We start from the raw sequence: 20670 nt of genomic DNA, 5'->3' as shown, positions 1-20670 counted from the left end.
CCCATGCAAATGGATTAATGGTTGAGACACGGTCTTGCTGGTGATAAACACTATGGCGAGGAGGATCAAGGGCGAGAAGCTACGGGCGTGAGTTTGGATCGACTGTTTTCAAAAGTGCTGGTGCCACGTAGATGTGCGTGAAAGAACGAGTGGGGAGTTGGATGTGAGGGAAGAGGAGGCAAGGGCCTCTTTCCATGGGCCATCATCATGGGTGAGCAAGAGGCCACCACCACCCACTTTGGCACGATTTAATGAAAGTGGTCTTATTAGTGAGGGCAATAACTGTCTAGTTACGGGCATCGAGTTCTGGCCCTCTCAGGCAAACTAATAAATAAATAGAATTTGAATTTGCAAAGCTCTCGACAGGACGGAGGCTCTTCTTCCCCTTTTCTTAACTGCGGAACCCCATCGTTTTCCCATCTCCAGGTTCCTTTCCCTCTCCATTTCTCCCCCATTCTCTCTGTTTTTTGCGCTCCCTCTTCTTCCAATCCCTGCCTTTTTCGTAAGTTTTCCAACAATTGCACAAACAGCTAATTGGAGAACGTCCGGAAATTGGTTGCATGCTTTGTCTCGTCTCTCCAACCGGTAGGGCTGGTGCTCCTATAGGACTTTGCACACCGGTTTGGCAGCTCGCTTTATGAGCATCCAAAATAGGCATCACACTCGACGTAAATTTGAAATCGTCTCTCACGATTGCTTGTCATTGCACTAAGAGGAGTCGACAATGGCGCGGTTTTGATTAGTTGCGACATTGAGTTGCGAAGCACATCATTTAATTCGCACATCATAATATTAGTTGCGACATTGAGTTGCGAAGCAAGAAAAACTCTGTAGGATTTCCTAAAGAATTTGTTTCCCTCTGCGAATTGGATTTGATACGTCGCTGCATGAGTGGTAGCTAAGGAACAGGCGTTCTCGGTGGTGCAATTTATTCGTAGCTCTGAGGTGTCGTGAATCCTAAATGGTGCTGCTGTGTGTCATTGCTTACTGTTTGCCTCTCTCGAAACAGAGTTTCTTGTGCAGCTTCGCTAGTATGAAGCATATGTAAAAGTTTCAAATGCCATAATCAGGCCTTAAATTTGCTCCACATCTTCAAGCTTCATAAAATTTCCCAGGGCATTATAGACTTCATATAACTGCCACTTATTTGGGGTGTGCGGCAAATAATGCAGGACCTGGAAATATAATGAGTAGTGAGCTGGGAGCCTTGAGCTTTGTAGGGGAGTGGAAGCCTTGAGCCTTAAGGGGAGTCGGAACGTAGTGAAGCTCGATCTGCGCAGAAAATTGAAGCACTGCCGTAAACTATCTTATCTTTGGCATCTTTGCAGGTTAGGTACAATGGGTAAATCAAGGAATCGTTTCCAAGAAAAGAGACCGAAAGTAAATGGTAAGCGAAGAATTGAATGCCCTCACTGTGGCTTTTCAAATTCCTGTTCAGACGTACTTGGAAGACCTGGACCTGCGTATATCGCAATGACGTGACTTCTGGTTTTTGCACTTTCAGCACTTACGCAAAAGGCTTTCGAATTGGAACGTGAAAAGATGTCTAGTCAACCTCCAATTCCACCACATCAAATAAATGTGCTAGAAAAATTGTTTGACGATGTTTACATGGACCTACAGCCAACGTCTCATGATTACCAAGCAAGAGAGGATGCTGTTAACTTTGTTGAGGACTTGGTCAAGGACAAGTTGTCAGGTATTTGAAATTTCTACTTTAGTTCTTGTTGCTCCAGACTCCAGAGTTGAAGATAGTCTGCATTTGTCGTGATATCCACATCAGTGCAACCTTTTGTTACTCGCTGTATGCGTTAATGACGGGGGAGGTTTTTCTGGTAAATGTGCTCTTTTTGAAGGCTTTTAAAAATCTCGTGTCAACCATCGTGGTGGCAAGCATGCTCGTGTTTTATCATTTTGTTAGTATTTGCATTAAGGGAGCGAAGGGATTTCTAATTTGCGCTTGTGATTTTTGGGAACAATTCTTGTCCCTGTGTTTTCGCCAAACTGATCATTGTGTCTCAGATTGGTAGCCTTGGGAGGGTGATGATTTCTTAATTTTGATCCTCGAGTGGAGATCAGTCAGCCAGTGCACCATCCTGTGTGAAAGGAACTGTCTGCTGTACTCGTTCTGCAGAAAGGTGTTTTTTAAAACCACATTTAACAGGAGCTTGATGTAAAAGTCCTTGTTAAAGAAGAGCAAGTTTTACTTAGCAACAGAGACCCGAGATTCAGTCTTGGTCTGCCCTCATGTTACGAGGAGTTATGTAATAAAGGCTAAGATTGGGCCAAGTAAGAGACGGTTAGTACTAAATGAGGGGTTGCTTGGGCCTAGAGAGGGTTAGTACTAACCTCGGGGGGGTCACTCATCATATGTAACCCTATCACGTGAGTTCAACAGAAGGATATTTTTTATTTCTAAAATTTACAGAAATATACATAAGGGATTATTTAAAATAGTTTTGTAAAAAATTTACAAATTTGTATAGGAAAGGGGTACATTTTATTAATGAAAAAATTTACAGATAAAGGATTTTAAATATAGGCCTTGAACGCACGTGATATAGAGGGTTTATACATAGTGACCCCCCTGAGGTACTAACTTAGCTAAGTTAGTGGGGGTTAACTTGCTTAGCTAGGGTTTGTTTGAGCGCAGAGACGGTTAAATGGGGCAGTACTCAAAGATAGGCGAACATTTTCAAAACAAAGATTTAATAAAGTTTACTTGACTACAAGATGTGTAGAAAACGTGACAAAAAAGTTCCATGTGATGATCTTAAAGAGGAAGTTTGTTGGATAAGTCTCATAGATTTGAGGTTAAAGGCAAAAAAGATATTTGAATTGAGGAAGCACTTGATCCATTATAAAAGACAATTGGTTGTTATACAGCGTGCATTCTTGGAATGCCAGCTCATTGCCTTAGAGTATCTTGGAAACAGGTGGGGGCGGTACAAGAGAAGAAAGGAACCTATACTACTTGCTGTGAGTACTCAACCTTGAATGGCTAGAACGACTCGCTTGGATGCCATTGTACCTCACACAAGGGTCTTCCCTCTCGTAGTAAAAGGATCAATGGTGGACCTCTATCCCAAACGACCAAACACTTTGGTTGTCTGTCATTTTAGTGAGTCCACGATCTTATCATCCCGTGGATCTCTATCTCCTCATTTTGGATCCATTTGGAGTAATGGGCCTGAACCTATTACAAGAAGAAAACTTTGAAAGGGACTTTGTCCTAGAGAAATGATAGACCCAATGTGGAGGGTCATGGCATTTGGGTTCCCTACGAAGCCCCGCTCACCGTCCTCTGGGATGTTCCCTTGAATCTCTTGAATCTTGCTGCTAGCTGCTTTTAGATGTGCAAGCACTCTTAGCCTCTCCATGGGCTGCTAGGGGAGCCAATTCTAGGCCCCAAAAATAGAAGTTGAGGATGGTACCCACATGATCTCAACACGTCAAATAACAAACACAAGCAAATTCTATAATGTCTATAATAAAAACTCAACTAGGTACATATAAGAAAGGATAGAAAATAGTGGCAACATACCTTGATAGGGGCAATTAGTGGCGGGGATGGTGATACAACTATTGGTATTGCACCTTTGATGGTAGAAGGGGTGGATGGGGGAGCCTAAATGCAACATGTAAAAAATAAGATGTGCTTCTTACAGATTTGGGATTGCTTTGGGATTACAATAGGCATAAATGGGGTTGACTTGGGAAACAAGTGTATGAGGCTTTCATACACGATGTCTTTGACATGTGACAAGTCTGTTTAAGCATTGACTCCATTTGCTTCACCATGATAACCATATCTGTCATCTCCTAGACTTAACTAACCGTTTTAGCCATTTTCTCACGGATTTGGGATGGTGGACATATACATCAACAAGAATAAGGGGTGGCATAGGGTTTCAGGTTTTAATAATGAGATGAACGTATAACACCACTCTAGAATCCATATTCTGTTTACATTGGGCTATGGATGCCATGTCAGCCTTAACTAAAATATCCATATGAAATGAAAGCTCTCTACTCTAGAATCCATCTCCGTTATGTGCAAATAAAATATGCATATCAAACAAAAGTCTCTGATATGTCTATCTAACACTCAGAGGTATTTCATTACCTCTGGGAATAACAGGAAAACGCACTCTGAATTCAGGGTTATCTTTATCTAATGCATATGATGTGGGGTAATTGGTAGCAGTAGTTAGGTTGGGGGAGATTTTTTTCGTTCATGTCATGTCTAGATCACCTTAGATTAAGCTTGATTGAACATAGGAAGGATGCTGGCTTAACGTAGAAGGTGGATTCGATAGTGAAAGACATGCTTTTCTGAGAAGCCATACAAAATACAAAATATCCTCTAGAGGTGAGAATTTTAGTCAAAGGCGATTTTTTAGGAAGGTGGGATCTTTAGTTTTGTATCAATTATTAAGTCAAAATCTATAGCACGAGGCTCTTGTCTGTCTCTGTCAAAGATTTGAAAAATCAAACATAGTAACATTCAAGTGTCCCAATGCATGTGGGAGGATTCATTTTACCGGCTTGAAGAATAGGCTGTTGGTTTTGTGATGACTTCAAAAAAATTTAGGACAGTTTCTTGCCCTGGAATTTGAGGTAATAGTTCATCAAGACCAATTCGGAGCTAAAGAAAATATTGGCAGAGCAAAGTTGCAAATGGCAGCTGAGATTTAAGTTAATCTATTATGTTTAGCTTTTGGAAAAGCTCTGTATTGTCCAGAAGCTTTCCCCCAAGACAATGCTTAGCTTCTAAACATGGCTAGGCTAGGCATGCTGGGGGTTTTTGGGGTGAGGGAGGACATGCTTTGTATTGCATGCCCTCTAGCTTTGCCATAGTTTTGTTTATTGTAGAAATTCAGCTTTGAAAACTGTTCATCTCAACCCTCCCACTCTTATAACTTGTGTTTTGTTGTGACCTCTAACTTTGAGCTCTTGTTCTGTCCTCCCTCCCCCCCTCTCTCGCACGCACGCACGCACATATATTCTTCCCTTCTCAGCTTCTCCTTTCCCTTCCATTTCCCATCTTCTACTATCTGCACCCCTTTTTCCAAACCTGCCCTTCCCATTGGTGTCATGGGGCATTCTTGTCCTCATTTCAGCTTCGTCTTTCAGCCCATCATTATCTTCTCAAGCATGTTTACTGTATGTAGAGCATGATTTTTGGTCAATTCCTCTTTCATCAAGCTTTGCATTCCAAACCCCATGATCTGTCAATGTCGTATGCGTGGAGTGGTTTTGTCACCAGAGAGGTACTTAGAAGGGATCTGCAACAGTGGGAGGGCTGCTCATAGGGTAGGGCAATAGCCCCTTTGTCAAGTTTTGAGTGTCAATACATGGATTACTAATGCGGAAGCACAAACACAAAATGGAGAGCAGTACACATGAACAAGAAGATTTTATTGCAAGGAGACAAGCTCCACCCTCTTTCCACACATTGTATAAGAACGATCCATAGAATAAGGGATAAAGGCCACACATGTGCTTTATATACCAAGCCTATCGACGTCAACTTGGGTGTGGACCAAATAGACATTGATCTCCCACACTCCCCCTCAATGGATATTTGTCCCATGAGGTTACAAGGGACTAGTCCATGACATGTGATATTTGTTACATGATTTGTAACACTTGATAATGGTTACATGAATTGTTTGGACAAATGATATGTGACTGTTTTCGATAGGTAGGGTTACAAGTTGACTCTTGTGGCATGATTGAGTTTAAGAAATTCTTACTCTAAATAGACACTAATTTTGAATGCTCCCCCCTCAATGGATATTTGTCCCATGAGGTTGCAAGAGACTAGTCACCTGGTACATGACAATTGGTTGATACATGATTCATGACACTTGAACTGGCTACATGAATTATCCCAACTTATGATCTGTGATTGCTTTCCCTTAGCTAGGGTTACAAGTTTTTGACTTTTTTGGCATGATTGAGTTCAAAAGAAATTGTAGACTCCTACACATGACACATGATTTGAGGAACAAGATTTTCACAATTTGTCACAAGGATAATTACTTGAACAGTAATAGAAGTTTAGAAACCATATCTTGTCTCCATTGGTTTTTGACTCAGCTTGAAGTGACTCGAGGACTTTTTACTAGCATTCACATTGTTGTTGCCTTTGACCAATTATTTGCCAACGGATACGTGCTGAGACAAGGACTTCCTCATATGTGGTTGCATGTCCTCATACTTGACTGGCATTTTGTGTAATGAAGGGGAAAAAGGGCTACTAATGTAGTAGTACCCCAGTGATAGTTAAAGGGAATTGTGGAGGGGACTATATATGTCCAACCTACCACTTTTGTAGGGACTATTTGGATGTGACATCTAATATATCCTCCTATACTCCTCCTTCCTCCTCTAACAGCGGATTTTAATAGAATCATATCATATTATATCTCGCTCTTTGTCTCCTTTTGTCTCTCTCTCTCTCCCCTCTCCGCTTTCATCTTCTGCTACCGTGCACTTATCTTTTCTACAGTGATATCAAAGCCTTGAGTTTGGCACCTTCCTCTCCTTATCAACGGTGACCCTTGCCCTTTAGGGGAGTCGACTCCATGCTCCAGTCTCTCGGGGAAGCCAACTCCATGCTCCAAAGGATCTAGCTAGGCCATTGTCCCACCTTACCTACCCTGCGTGCGTTTGCTGCCACAGCATACATCCCTTCTAATCACCGACCACCAATTGCTAGAGAAGGGACTAGCGCTCGAACTCCTCGAGATATTTATGGCTAGCTTGGATGAGTGCACTAGCCAAATGCTGCCAAACCCTATGTAAGCTTCTTATCAATGGTGACCCCTACCTTGTCAGGGGAGCCTCTAAGAAGATACTCCGATGAGACTGCTGCCACGGTCCTCTTGTGCGGTGGGTTTTCCTAGGTAGTCCTCACCCAAGCAAGAGCTTCTAGCGCTCTGAACTTGGGGTGAGGCCTTGCACTATAAGTTTACCCAACAAGTGTGCTTGAGAATGTCAATTGACTGTACAACCAAAGTGTGCTGCAACTCCTGGTGAAGTGCTGGCTGTTGTTGATATTGACGTGCATGATCACGTAGACCATGCACAATCGGGGCGGGGGGGTGGCAAACTAGACCTTCCTATGAGTTTCCAAGCCTATGTGAGTCGTGGATTTTTGCTCATGCGGGAGCCTTGCAGCAGACTTCCATTGGTTGCTCCTCCAGCTGAGCCTCTTTTTGGAGCTGTTGGCACAGCTCATTGGCTGTTGTTTGGCTCGTTTTCAAGTTGGGGCACCTCCGGTGCACTTTTGACCATTCCTTGTAAGCTTCTTCTGCATCGTGCTGCTGTTCTGAAGCAGTTCTGGTTCGGAGGTCCTTAGAGCAGCCCTATTGCTGCTTGCTACATGTTCTCCATCTCCCTAGGCCTCAGTTTGCTTGCTGAGCCTGGGAGTAGCTGTTTCTGGACAGCTTTTCAGCGTCTCAGGGCAGCTTTCGCAGGTTCCTTTTGGGCTCAAAAGGCTCCTTTTTAGGGATCTTTTCATCAGCCCTCTTAGTGCTTGGAGCTGCCCTTGTTTTTGAGCTTGAGGCTGGTTTTTTGGGGGATCTTGGTCCTTTTTTTTTTTTCCTTCTTCCTCTTACCTTTTTTCTTTTTCAGCCTTCCCTTCCTTTTTTGTAGCATAGTGTCCTTTGCTTTACCCTCAAGAGGCGAAGTTTGGTGGTGACCTTTGGTGTGGCAAGAGGGGCTCTTATGGCAACACCCTCCACTCCCACTACTGTCAAGGTTGTACTTTCTCTCTAGGACAAGCAACATGTGAAGGTCCTTGTACAATCACTCTAGGATGGAGCTGTTGTCGGCAGGATTGTGGGACGCATGCCATCAAGGAGTCAGGTGTGGGATTGGATTCAGGCGAGCTTAGCATTGGATGGGACCACATTCAGGAGGTCACCATTTATGGGAGGGGAGTCTTCCTTCTTCACTTTAGTTCCCCCAACACCACCCTAGCCCTGGTGGAGCAGAGCCCTATTTTCCTCTGTCTTGAGCTGGTGTACTTCATTCCTTGGTACCATGGGTTCACGGTCGACGACATGGACACGAGGCATCACTTGCCTTGCTTTCTAGTGACACCCCGCTTCCTTGGGCTCTCGAGAGAGTATTGGCCCATCCTCCCTTCCATTGGGGGTGCCTTTGGCACAGTTATGGAGTCCCCACTAGTTTGAGCAACTTGGGAAGTGGAAGATGATGGGGTCTCTCATCTCAGGATGACTGTAGAGAGCCCAGAGTCCCTTCTAGAGGAGATCTACCTGGTTGGGCAAGAGCTTCGTCAGAGGATAGAGGTCTGTGGATTGCCGGGTCAATGCCTTCGTTGCATGCAGATGTGTCATTTGGCACGGATTTTCTTAGGGGACAAGGTTGTAGTCTCCTCTCGTACGCTCGAGAGGAGCAATAGAGGGAGTCTTGGGTGGATAGAGCACAATGTCCTCCTAGGCCACAGCTTGGGCCAGACCCCTTGGGTAGAGTCTTCCGAGGGCTCCTAGACTAGGGTGGAGAGGTAGAAGCCCAGCAAGAAGGTCACGAAGAATCGATGGCGGAGTGTGCCTGACTCAGCCAGTGGGCGACAATAGAGCGGGCAGTGGCTTCCCCACCACCCTAGCAAGAGCAGCTAGATGGATTCCCCACGAGACATCCCTAGACTTCGGGGGGTGAGGTTTTCTTTGATCTCCCAACGGATCCATTGGAGACAGAGACCCGGAGTTCTTAGGCTTCTGCACCACGATAGGCCCCAGGCGAGCCGTAGCTTCGCCCCCCCCTTGCGTCTAACCTTGTGGCTCCAATGGAAGCCAAGAGTGGCCCCCTAGTCCAAGAACTCTTGGATCTCCTCAGTGGCCTTGAGGAAAGCGACTGATTTAGTCCAATCGATCCTAGTGTCGGACGGCATAGCCCATCTGTCCTATATAGAATCTTTCTAGTCTGTCAAGTAGTCCATAATGTGGCCATTGGCCAAAGGAGGAGTAGAGGCTACTCGAGAGTCTAGAGAACTTTGCCTCTTGCCAAGGATCCTAGCCACCAGTTGCAAAGATGAATTGCTCCCATGTCATATGCTCTGAAGATGGTGTCACAGAGAAAGAGGCTTCCCCTTGCTAGCCCTTATCAAACTATTGGTTGTTGAAGTCTCCAATAATAATCCAGGAGTCCACATGTGGGAGGCTCTCGATAAGCTGTCTCCAAAAAGGTGCATGTTGTTGCCGACTAGTAGGTGCTTACATGTTTTGGAGCCAAATCCTAGAGTCTCCCATCCCTCGTTCTCCTATGAGCTCACCTTTATTAGACACCTCAAACACCCTAGCTCTTGCTTACAACTAGCGACTATATCTCTGGACATCTTCAGAGGAGACGATGCCATCGCCTTCTTATATCCGAAGCTGAAAACATATGCTCTTGGATCATGGGAATATTAATTGACTGTCCCACCAAAGCGCTTTGCAACTTGTGGCATGCGCGTTCTGGGAGGGGGGGTGGTAGACAAGGTCTTCCTATGAGTGGAAGCTTATGTGATGTTGTGGATTTCTAGGGCTTTAGTGGGGGTTTGGGCGAGAGTCCGTATCTGTGTGACGGTGAAGCCATCACTGTTAGCACTTAGCTCTGGTATGGTCTTGTAGGTTAGTTAGGACTTCGGGCAACCTTCAGGTTGACTTCTAGTAAACTCTTGTGGTTGACTTTAGGGCCTCTTGTACTTTCTCCATTATCCCTTTGCAAGTAATCTAGTTTCCTCAGCTTGTTGTTTGCTCCCCTCCATTCCATTGCTCTCCTCACCCAACAGTGGTATTAGAGCAGTCTTCTTGACTCCTTGCTTCCCATGTGTTCAGCTTTAGCTTAGCTTCACAGTCAGCAGCTCGTTTTTCAAGATTTAGCAGCTCTTTTTTGGTACAGTAAATCGTTTTTGTACTCCACTTGCAGATTTAGCTCCTGCGACAGCTTTGCACAGTCCCTACATGTCTGCATGGTCCGTATGGATTCATCGATTTTGGTTGCGATCTGTCTGCACAGCCTTTGTGTACGTGCCCAAACACTTTTTTGTGACTTTGGACATCCGTGCAGCTCCAAACAGCTTGTTTTTCTTGCAGTTCAGGCCCCATTTGCTGTTACAGAAATGCATTTGCAGATTTCATGGTGTGTGTTGAGGCTTTTGAGCTTTTGTAGTGTTATTGCCTAGTACAATCCGTTTTTGGTGCCTCTGTCACATTTGTAGGCAGATTGCAGGAACATTGCAAATTGGCAACACAGTGTGTCACATTTTCTACGATTGTAGTGACATTTGGCTGCCTTGGCATGAAATTTGGAGCTTTTCATTGGGAGAACAAACAATAGCTGAGGAAAACGAGAGTACTTATTCCAGGAATTTTCTGATTTTTTAGCAGCCCGGGGTATCATACATCCGTGCCCAGTGCCATACACTCCGCGGCAAAATGGACTTGCAGAGCGAAAAATAGAATAGAAATGGAAATGGGCAGGTGCATAAGTCTTTGCCCAATAAATTCTGGTTGGATGCTATTATGTGTGCCAACTATGTGCTCAACCGAGCACCAACTCGAGCATTGAAGACCATGATCCATTATGAAGCATGGACAGGCCACAAGTTGTAATCTCACATACAGGTGTTTAGATCTCTTGCATATGCATAGTTACCTCTTAGCTGAGGCATAAGCTTGATGATATGGCCATCAGATGCATTTTTATTGGCTACAGCTCACAGAGCAGAGGATATAGGTTGTTTCAGCCCAGCACAAGCAAGGTAATTGTTAGTAGAGAGGTAGTTTTGCCAAGCATTCCCCTTTACCGTGGCTGGACTGTCAAAAACAGCCCTCAGTGTAAGCTGCTGATGTATTTGATTCTATACCGTCCTTCACAGATTAAGATGGTGTTTTGCAGGATATGACTCCAAATGCTTCTAGCAGTTCACAGCCTCCTCCTATTGCCCATGTTCAGTCTGATTTGCAGTCACTTGATGATCATGCCATTGATCAAGCAATTAATGAGGAGCAGGCTGTCAGCAGAAGAGAGTTTCAAGGTTGCTCTTGGATACTCTACGGGACAGCAAGCAAGTTGATCCCTTGACTGCTTGCATGAGAGGAGCACAAAAACACATGCAAGGCAATTTGCTTCATATTGCTTTGATTGCTACTGCTTGTGATGAGGAACCCTCTCTATCATAAGGATGCATTTGATAGCGGAGAAGGGTTGGATGCCATGAAAGCTGAACTTGATTCCATTCATGCAAATGGAACATGGGAGTTGTGTGGCTTGCTAGTAGGCAAGCATGCCATAGGCACTCAGTGGGTCTACAAATTGAAGCGGAAAGCTGATGGCAGTGTTGACTGCTACAAAGTGCACCTTGTTGCGATAGGCTATGCCTAACAACATGGCATTGACTTTGAGGAGACATTCGCTTCCACTTCTCGCATTATGACCATTCATTGTGTTATTGCTCTTGCATCTCACATGCATTGGGAGGTCTATGAGTTGGACATTAAGATTGCTTTCCTTCACGGGGATTTTATGAAAGAGGTCTACGTCACTCAGTCTCCGAGATTTGAAATTATAGGTTCATTGTTTTGACATTGTTACGCCTTGGGTTTCAGAACACAATGTCGGAGGCGTAACAATGTCATTATGACCTCCGAGTTACGCCTTGGGTTTCAGAATAGCCCTACAGAGGCCACTCTTTATGTCTAGAAGAGTGAATCAGCATTTCTGATTTTAAGTCTTCATGTGGACGACATGCTTGTTACTGGGCTCGACATAGAAAATTGCAGATCTAAAGGCAGATTTGTAGAAATCATTTGCAATGTCAGATATGGGCAGGTTGCACTACTAGTTGGGCATCCAATTTTCTAATGTTGAAAGGGACATGATGATGAGACAATATAAAGTAGCGCTTCCAATTCGAGGAGTGTAGCTGGTTCCTACTCCATTGGAACTTGGCTTTCCTTTCTCCTCCAAAGATGCTATCAGTTGGAGATATACAGTTGTCCTACGTTTCCACGCAAGATAACTCAACAGATCTTTTCACGAAAGCTCTACCATGACCCAAGTTTGAGGCTTTTTGACATGCTCGACACTTGGCACCATTTGATACGTGATGCTGATCTCCTTCTACTATCATAGGTTGCTATATCCGTCTTGGATGGATGCGTGCAACCATGATATAGATTCCAGGTATACTCTATACTTCATCCATGCCATGGAGGGGGGTTTGCTAGCACTTAGCCGTGCATGGCTCTGTAGGTCAGCGAGGACTTGACTATATAGGCTACCACTTCTACTTTCTCCATTATCCATTTGTAAGTACTCTTGTTTCCTTAGCTTGTTGTTTGCTCCCTTGCATTCCATCTTCATTCCGCACCCAACAATCACTTGCTCAATCAATGTCCACCTTCAGTGCCCACTGTATTAGAAAAGATATTTTCACTCCTAGCTTGCTGGTGCAAGCTATATTGTGTGCACTCCTCTCTCTCTCTCCCTCTCTCACTTCTGCTATCATGGTATCGGAGTTGATGGTGCTCCCACTCCCTTCATGAGTGTCAAGCCCTCCTTTCATAGCTATCACTCCTTCCGATGCTATCCTTCCATAGCTATCACACATACAATGTCAATGATGCCAAATATGTAGCTCCATCCATCTGCACGGCGAGCACACCTAAGACCCGGACTACAGACTAGACACTCGCGGCTCCCACGATCTCCATTAGCCTAGCAGTAGCTGCACGGCTCCCTCAAGCGCCAATGCAGCAAATATGTGCACGAGCATGTAGACCATGCACAATCGCAGAGGGCAGGTGGCAAACAAGACCTTCCTATGAGTGGAAGCCTATGTGATAGTTGTGGATTTTTGGGACTTCAATGGTATTGGCCATTTTCCCTCGCCCGCCATGACATCTAATTGACACTGTGATTTAATGGAACATGGAGGCCAAAATACCTCATGGAGAGCGAAGGAATAGCAAATTGCGGAGTTGCGAGCTCCGTGACTTCCACGTGTTGCTTTCTTCTCCCCCCCTTTCCCCCCTCCCTTGGATCCCTGTCCTCTCTTTTGGTGTTGTTTTGCTTCTCACCTCTTCTTTACTTGGCCCTTCTCTTCCACCTTCTCCTACCTTCCAGCCTTGCCAGCCCATTTTTATTGCTTGCCTAGTTCGTTTGGACGTCCTGGTGCTTGCTGTGGAGCTGCGCTCACCTGGGAGCCTTGTAGCAACTTCCATTGGTCTCGTGTCTTCCAAGAGCCCGTGCAAGCTTGCTGCGCCTCTTTTTGGACCTGTGGGCATGGCTCATTGGCTGCTCTTTGGTTTGTTTTTAAGTTGGGGCAGCTATTGTGCACCCTCGACCATTCCTAGGAAGCTTCTTCAGCATGTTGCTGTTTCAGGGTGCTCTTCTGAAGCAATTCGGGGGTCCTTAGAGCAGTCCTCTTGTTGCTTGCTGTGTGTTCTTCATCTCCCTAGGCCTCAATTTTCGTGCTGAGCCTCGGAGCAGTTGTTTTTGGTGAGTGTCTTAGGGCAGCTTTAGCAAGTTCCTTTTGGGCTCAGAAGGGGAGCTTCTCGTCAACCCTCTTGGTGCTTGGAGCTGCCCTTTTTTCTGAGCCCGAGGCTGGTTTTTTTGGGGATCTTGGTCCTTTTCCTTTCCTTCTTCCTTTTGCCTTTCTTCTTGTTCAAGCTTCCCTTCCTTTTTTGCTTCATAGTTCTCTTTGCTTTACCTTGGAGAATCAAAGCTTGGTGGTGACCTTTGGTTTGGCAAGAGGGGCTCTTATGGCAGCACCCTCACATTGCTGTTAAGGTTCTACTTTCTCCACGGGACAAGCAGCATGTGAAAGTCGTAGTACAATCACTCTAGGATAGAGTTGTTGTGGGTAACGTTTGTGGGACTCATGCCATCGAGGAGTGAGGTGGGAGATTGGATTTGCATTGGATGGGGACTACATTCAGAAGGTCACCATTTATGGGAGGGAGTGTTTCTTCTTAAGTTGAGTTCCCCCAAGACCACCTGGCCCTGGTGGAACAAAGCACTATTTTCTTTGGGCCTCACTTGGTGTACTTGTACCATGAGTTCACCATCGACGACATGGGCCTTGAGGCCCTTGATGAGGGAGAGCTTTTAGAGGATAGAGGCCTCTGGATTATCGGGGTAGTGCGTCTGTTGCAGGTAGATGGATCATTTGGCGCAATCTTGCCCTAGGGGACAAGGTCGGACTCCCACCTTGTTGGAGGTTCGAGAGGGGCAGTAGAGGGAGCCTTAGTTGGATAGAGCACAAGGTCCTCCTAGGCCACAACAGGAGTTCTAGACCCCTTAGGTAGAGCTTCTGAGGGGGTGGAGAGGAAGAAGCCTTGCAAGAAGGGCATGAAGAATCGACGGCAGCGTGTCAAACTAAGACAAATCCGATAGCAGAGTGGGCAGCAGCTTCCCTGCCTTAGCGGGAATAGCTAGATGGACCCCCTCGAGACGTCTCGAGACTTCATAGGATGGGGTTTTCTTTGACTTGTCAGAGGATCCACTGGAGACAGATACCTGGAGCCACGACAAGCCCCAGCTTCGTCTCCCATGTCCCCCCCCCACCTCGTTTGTTGGATCCCTCCTCGCTTCACCCCTCGGTATGCCCCCCCTCCCCCCCCTTCCCTTCTGTTGCAGTTACGCTCGCCATCTACCTCCCTCCCTCCTCTCCTTTGGCTCCCCCCCTCCCACCTCCAGCTACAGAGAAATTCCTCTCTCGTCGTCTTCTCACCCTTCCCCTTTGAAGTCACAGCCTCCTTCTACCCCTAAGTCTTGGGACAAGGGCAAGGCTTGGACTTTCTGCTCTTAGTCTCAAGCTTTTTCTACGCGGTCTTAGCTTGGTTCTCCCCTTCGTAGGATGCCCCCGTTGAACAGTCGGTGTCAAATGGCCCTTTCTTGCAACTTCCAGGTTTGAGGCCTTGTCTAGGACAGCCACCCTGAGTAATTTCTGGAGGCTCTGACCTGATATTCGAGATGATTACTTGAGTTGAAACGTGCACATGGACTCAATGATCTGCACATCAGCAGCCACAACCATTGATACTTTGCCAAGAGTTATAGAGGGCAGTGGTTGGTCGGACAATGAACTTCTTTTGATTTAGGAGCATATGTTTTCAGCACTTGATATCAGATGCCGCTGTCGTCATCTACTGGGCTTAGACGGGCAAGCCCCTTGTGCCTGGATGAGTTTGGGACATGACTACTCATTTGGCACTTGGAGGTGTGGGATCAAGAGGGGTGTATGTTGGGGAAGAGGACAATGGCCCAGCTAGGTCTTTTGGGACTTGGGAGGCACATTCCAGAGGGGATAGAGGCACGAGGATAGACACTTTCTCGATTGAGAGGGGCAGGCACCCGGATGGTGGAGATTGATGTCGCAGTCCTAGTAGCGTGGTGGGAGGGCCTGCGTATTGCCTCATCCCCTCACTGCTAGTTCAAACATTTCTTGAGGATAGGGTTCCATCTTAGGGTTTAGTTTTTGTGGCAGTTTCTGTTGGGTGCGGTGAGCAATGGAATGGAGATGGCATGCAAGGGAGCAAACAAAAAGCTGAAGAGGCTAGTGTGTACTTGCAAATGGATAATGTGAGAGTACAAGAGATGGCCAATATATTACTCAAAGTCAACCAAAGTCAACTTAGAACTAAAATGTCCTAAATGTACTGGGTGTCCTAGTAGGACTACATGTCCTAACTAGCCTACAAGGCCATACCAGGGCTAAGTGTTAACAAACCCCCCTCCAGGGTATGGCTGAAGTATCTTGGTATACCTAGAAGCTATATCACGCTTGCACATATTTGTCTGTGATAGATATAGCAACCTATGATAGTATAGGGAAGTAGTATCAAGTTTTAAATGTACCAAAGTGTAAAGCTTGACGAAAAGCTTCAAACTTGGGTCGTGGTAGAGCCTTCGTGAAGAGATCCTCTAAGCTATCCTCCGTGGGAACGCAGGACAACTGCATATCTCCAGCTGACAGTTGCTCTTGAACATAATAATAGTGCACCTCAATGTGCTTGGTAGGTGCATGAAAGACAGGATTACGTGCAATGGCCAAAGCAATTTGGCTGTCAGTGTAGATCATGGTAGAAGATGCCTGGCTGACATCAAGGTCTGCAAGTAACTTGTGAAGCCAAACACACTCTACAATGGCTGTGAAGGCTGCCATGTACTCAGCTTCACAACTCAAAATAGAAATAGCAACTGTAGGCTGCTTCTTGCTGAACCAAGAAATGCATGGAGCCAAGCATGAAACAGTTGCCACCGTGAGGCAAGCAAGGAAGCTCAGGAAGAGAGCAGGACCAGCAGCCAAAGTTCAAACCAGTCCTAGATGCCAGCAGATGTTTTCAAAGCAGTGGCTCCCAAGCAGCCAGATCCCCAAAAACTGCAGGAGGTCTACCCAAAATGCTCCAGCAGAGGTGCGAAGCAGACCTGGAATGTGAAAAAGGGGGCAACCAGGTGTAGGAGGCTTGTAGAGGGTGGCGGCTGCTACAGGTTTGACTGAGGCTGAAACTCAGTGACAAAAATGCAACCGAGAGCTTGGAGCCGAGGGAAGAGCGCAGGGCAGGGTTGGATAGCCTGCTCTGATACCTATTTGAACAGCAAGAAAGTGGAATAGCAATGAAGGCAAAATGTAATAAAAATGACAGTACAACCTCGTAATAACCCCAGGAGTAGGGTTAGGACCAAATAGTCCTAATGTCCTAGTGTCCTCGTAGTCATACTCTGACAAAGTGGACTTAACGTATAAAAAATCACTAGAATTAACTAGAACTAGCCTACAAGGCCAATTCAGGGACTAAGCCTGAACAATAGCTGTATGGAAGCAGCTGCTGTGCTGTCTGCATGGTGGTATGGCCTTCGTGGATTGTTGTACAGCCTGCCCATGCTTGATGCCGTGTTCTCCATGTTTGCTGCCTCTGTTCCTATCTGTCTATGGCTGTGCATAGCTGCTCCAATGGTGCACAAAATGTGCACGCAATACTTGTTAACATTATTCTACAGGAGGATGTACATGACAGCAAGTGGTTATTGTTTTTGTGGTGTTTTCAAGTGTTCCAGGTTATTGATTATTTCTTTAGCGTGACAGCTTGTAGATAGCAAGGCTGAAAATATATCTGTGTGTTAAATATTTCTCTGCTCGCAGATATCAAATTAAGACCTATCATAATGTATCTTGAATTTCCAGTCTATCCAGGTGGACCTACTTAACATTTCTCATGATGCTGGTGCAGTTGGTAACATCGATCAAAATTTTGGTGTGTGCCATGTGAGAGCATTTGGCTCTTTTACAATGGATATGTTTACACCATCTAGTGACTTGGATATCTCTTTAAATGTGGAACGAGGAGGGGAGACATTCTCACGGGAGGATAAAATAAAGGTTCTCAAGAGCCTCACAAAATATCTTCGTGGTTTAGAAGCAGGTGATTGAAATATTTGCTTTCAATGATGTCAGCATCTTGTTCACAAGGATAGTTTGAGAATTGTAGTCTGCAATGAAACCAGCTCCTTTCTGTCACTGAGTGACGCATACCATATTGGCCACGTCTTTTCTATACAGAGTCTATGTGAGGCTAGTATGAACTCTTGAAACATGGTTCTATGTATTACTTCTGAAATCTGTATTTTTTTCCTGTGTACAGGGGGAAGGCATGTGTCTAATATACAACCTGTCTTGAAGGCAAAAGTGCCTGTTGTGAAATTTGTGCATTGCAAGACAGGGATAGAATGTGATGTATCCACAGAAAACAGAGATGGGATTGGAAAATCAGAACTTCTTCGTATTTTTTCTTCAATTGATCCAAGATTTCGCAAGCTGTGCTTTCTGGTTTGTGTACTTTTGTCTCGTCAAGATTTATTCAGTGTGGTGTAATGAGCGGGTGCACTGGCTTTTCATTCTTCAGCTTTCGTTTCTTTGTTGCCAGATGAATTCATGGTACAGAATGCACTACAAAATGGATGAAAACAAGGAAGACTGGGAAAGCTGTTAAACTATGGAAATGTGACATTATAACACCAAACACAGTTTTTTGGAACCTCTTGCTGCTAAAGGCTGATTGTTTTTTGCTGTAAGAGTGACAGTAAAGTTGAACTTAAAAGAATCTGAAAGTGCAACCTGTGCTGTGATCATGCCTCTCCTGCCCCTGCCCCTGGCCCATGTCCCCTCCCTGTCCCTCTCGGACCCCCTTTTTACTTTTCTGGAATGGTCCATGGTGCAGTCCATATACTGAAGAGGGAAGGATTGGCGGATAATTTCTGAGTGTTCATAAGTTTGGACCAATTTATGAGCATATTTTTAAGGATTCTGGAGGGTAAAACAACACACTGATGACATTTAGAAACTCCTTTGAGGATTTTGGTTGGACAGGTAGGGCAGAGGCTTGCTAGATTTGAGGAACCAAGAGTCCTCTCATGTGAAATCTCCTCTAGTGTTAAGTTAATTCTCCATTATGCAGACTAACGTGTTAAAAAGATTGCTGACTCTGGAGCTAAACATGTATTTATCGTCAGTTAGTCAAAACAAACCTATAGGGTTGTGTTAAATAGTGAAAGGTTTGGAGTTTCTTCTGCTATTGCAACTCTCCAGCTACAACGTATTTGATGCCATAAGCATGCACAGTTTTTGTGCAAGCAGGAGCTCTCTTTTGCCACTTGGCATTATAAGTAGACTTTAAACTTGGTCAGCCCACATATCCCACGTAGACAGCTTATTCTTGTGGGGGAGTCCTATATCACTGGGGGCCTCAGCCCTATTCTAACATACGAGAGTTGGAATAACTTGGAGGACCTTAAAAAAACAGGGAAAAGGGCCCCATCTCCCACTAGACATAGTCACACTAGGGGCACCAATCCAGCAATTCAGATGGAGCACTTCGAACAGGTTCTAGAGTAGCCTAAGCCTTATCCCTTATCATGAAGAATTTACAGCACCCCTAAATGTTAGGAGATGCAGCCTTATACGAGGGGACTGCTGACTCTTCTTCCGTTAAGAACTCATATGGTGTCTCATTTATGTATTCCGATCTGAGAAATATAGAAATATACTCTCATTTATATAGTCAGAACTAAGGAATATAGAAATATTACCCTCTCTCCCCTCCTACGCACCCCCTCCCAGTCACTCCCCTTCCCATTGCAACCCCTCCTAGCCTCTCCCTCCCCCATTGTGCCCCCTCAACCCTCCACCATTATCCGCTCCAAATCCGGCCACCCTTGGCCATTTCTCGCTCCAAGAAGCCCCCCCCTTGCACCTTTCCCACTTCCAGAATATCCCCCCCTGCCCGATCTACTCCCCACCCCCTCTCTGAGCTCTGCCTCTCAGACCTGCCCCCCCACCTCCCCCCTCGCATTTCTCTGCCCATCCCCCTAGCAACTCACTCCCCAGCAGCCCCTCTCCCTCCATCTACTTCCCCCCACTCTCCAGAGCTGATGCAGCCCTATAGGTATGATGAGTAGGAAGGGCATTGTGCCCTTCTCCCCACTGTGAGACTCAGGCAGAAACTGCAAACAAACAAACAAAAAAAGACACACAAAAAACAAACAAACAGCAAACACAGCGCGTGAGAACAGCACAGTATGGCAAAAGGAGATGAAAAAGAGGAAAAGTGTAAGAACCATCAGGCTAAACAACGGGAGGAGACGTTGGTGATATTAACAATCTATCATTACGCGGCAGGATACAGATGGATAGTACCGCCGTGCAAGAGCCTACAGTCGTAGCCTCAGCATCAGCTTTAGCTTTAGCGTCGGCATCATCAGCATCAGCATCGGCCTTGACATGCCCTTCGAACCCGAGACCCACATTACCCCCTTTTGCCCCCTTACAGTAGTATTCTACACTCTTGTCGCTTCTCCCCTCGTCTAGCCCCCATCTCTCAAATGTCTTCCCCCAGCCAGTCCTCTGTCATGCCCACCCCCCACCCCTACTCCTGTCCCCTAAGTTCTAACTCCCTCACTCAGGCCTCTTTCATGACTCTCCTACCCCAAGATTGGGAGCAGCAGATTATTGTGGAGGTTCACGGCATTCATACACGAGAGGCTGAGTAGGATACATATATTTACAAACTCAGTCAAGAGCTCTCACAGCTTCATAAGGAGCTTGCTAGCGTACTCCACCAAGTGGCAGACAACCCCAATTGGTGAGCCAGTAGTGTAGGTGCGGATTGTCACGGCCCAATCTGCCACCATGTAATTGGCCATTGAGGAGTGGTTTGACGCTATGAAAAGGGATTCTATAGAGGCCATCGTTTTCACCACCATCCTTCAGCAAGAACAGAGAGCCAGTAAGGCTCTCAACATCAGAGTGAACGAGATTCCTTGTACCTCCACCACTGCAATCAATGATACGACCAGCTTCATGGCTTCCACTCTAGGAGTCTAGGACCATGGGATTGAGGGCACGTGGTGCATAGGACCTGACCCACTTGAGATCAGCCTCTTGTCATTAGCTTCAGAGATACTCAAGCTCATCTTGCAGCATTACGCAAGCGGATAGTGTTGTGGGACCACCCTTAGATTCATATGTATGAGAACCTCACACCCTTACAAGTAGAGGAGAGGTGTACTCTTCTATAGAAACAGGACATTGCCAGCAAGGAGAGGAAGTGGGTAGAGGTTTTGATAGGTCCAGTCATATAATTCACACCA

The 20670-nt window shown here is 45.7% G+C and overlaps 1 protein-coding gene across 2 annotated transcripts in view; it reads left to right on the top strand.

The window, feature by feature from the left end:
- The first annotated feature begins 347 nt into the window (after positions 1–347).
- LOC147896343 (uncharacterized) overlaps positions 348–20670 on the top strand; it is a 76207-nt gene continuing 55884 nt past the window's right edge. Inside the window, exons 1-5 of one of the 2 annotated variants that reach the window (XM_087383216.1) lie at positions 348–426; positions 1329–1387; positions 1505–1699; positions 17256–17447; positions 17667–17851. In XM_087383216.1, coding sequence (XP_087239342.1) covers positions 1339–1387; positions 1505–1699; positions 17256–17447; positions 17667–17851 — 621 coding nt within the window. In that variant the 5' untranslated portion in view covers positions 348–426; positions 1329–1338. The other variant, XM_087383217.1, reaches the window with a different exon arrangement.

This window comes from Dipteris shenzhenensis, chromosome 12 (assembly GCF_047967505.1).
Source record: "Dipteris shenzhenensis isolate YYH24624 ecotype China chromosome 12, Dip_SZ_1.0, whole genome shotgun sequence".
Classification (NCBI taxonomy): domain Eukaryota; kingdom Viridiplantae; phylum Streptophyta; class Polypodiopsida; order Gleicheniales; family Dipteridaceae; genus Dipteris; species Dipteris shenzhenensis.
The sequence above is the reverse complement of the archived record's forward strand: the minus strand, read 5'-3'. Positions and strand labels throughout refer to the sequence as shown.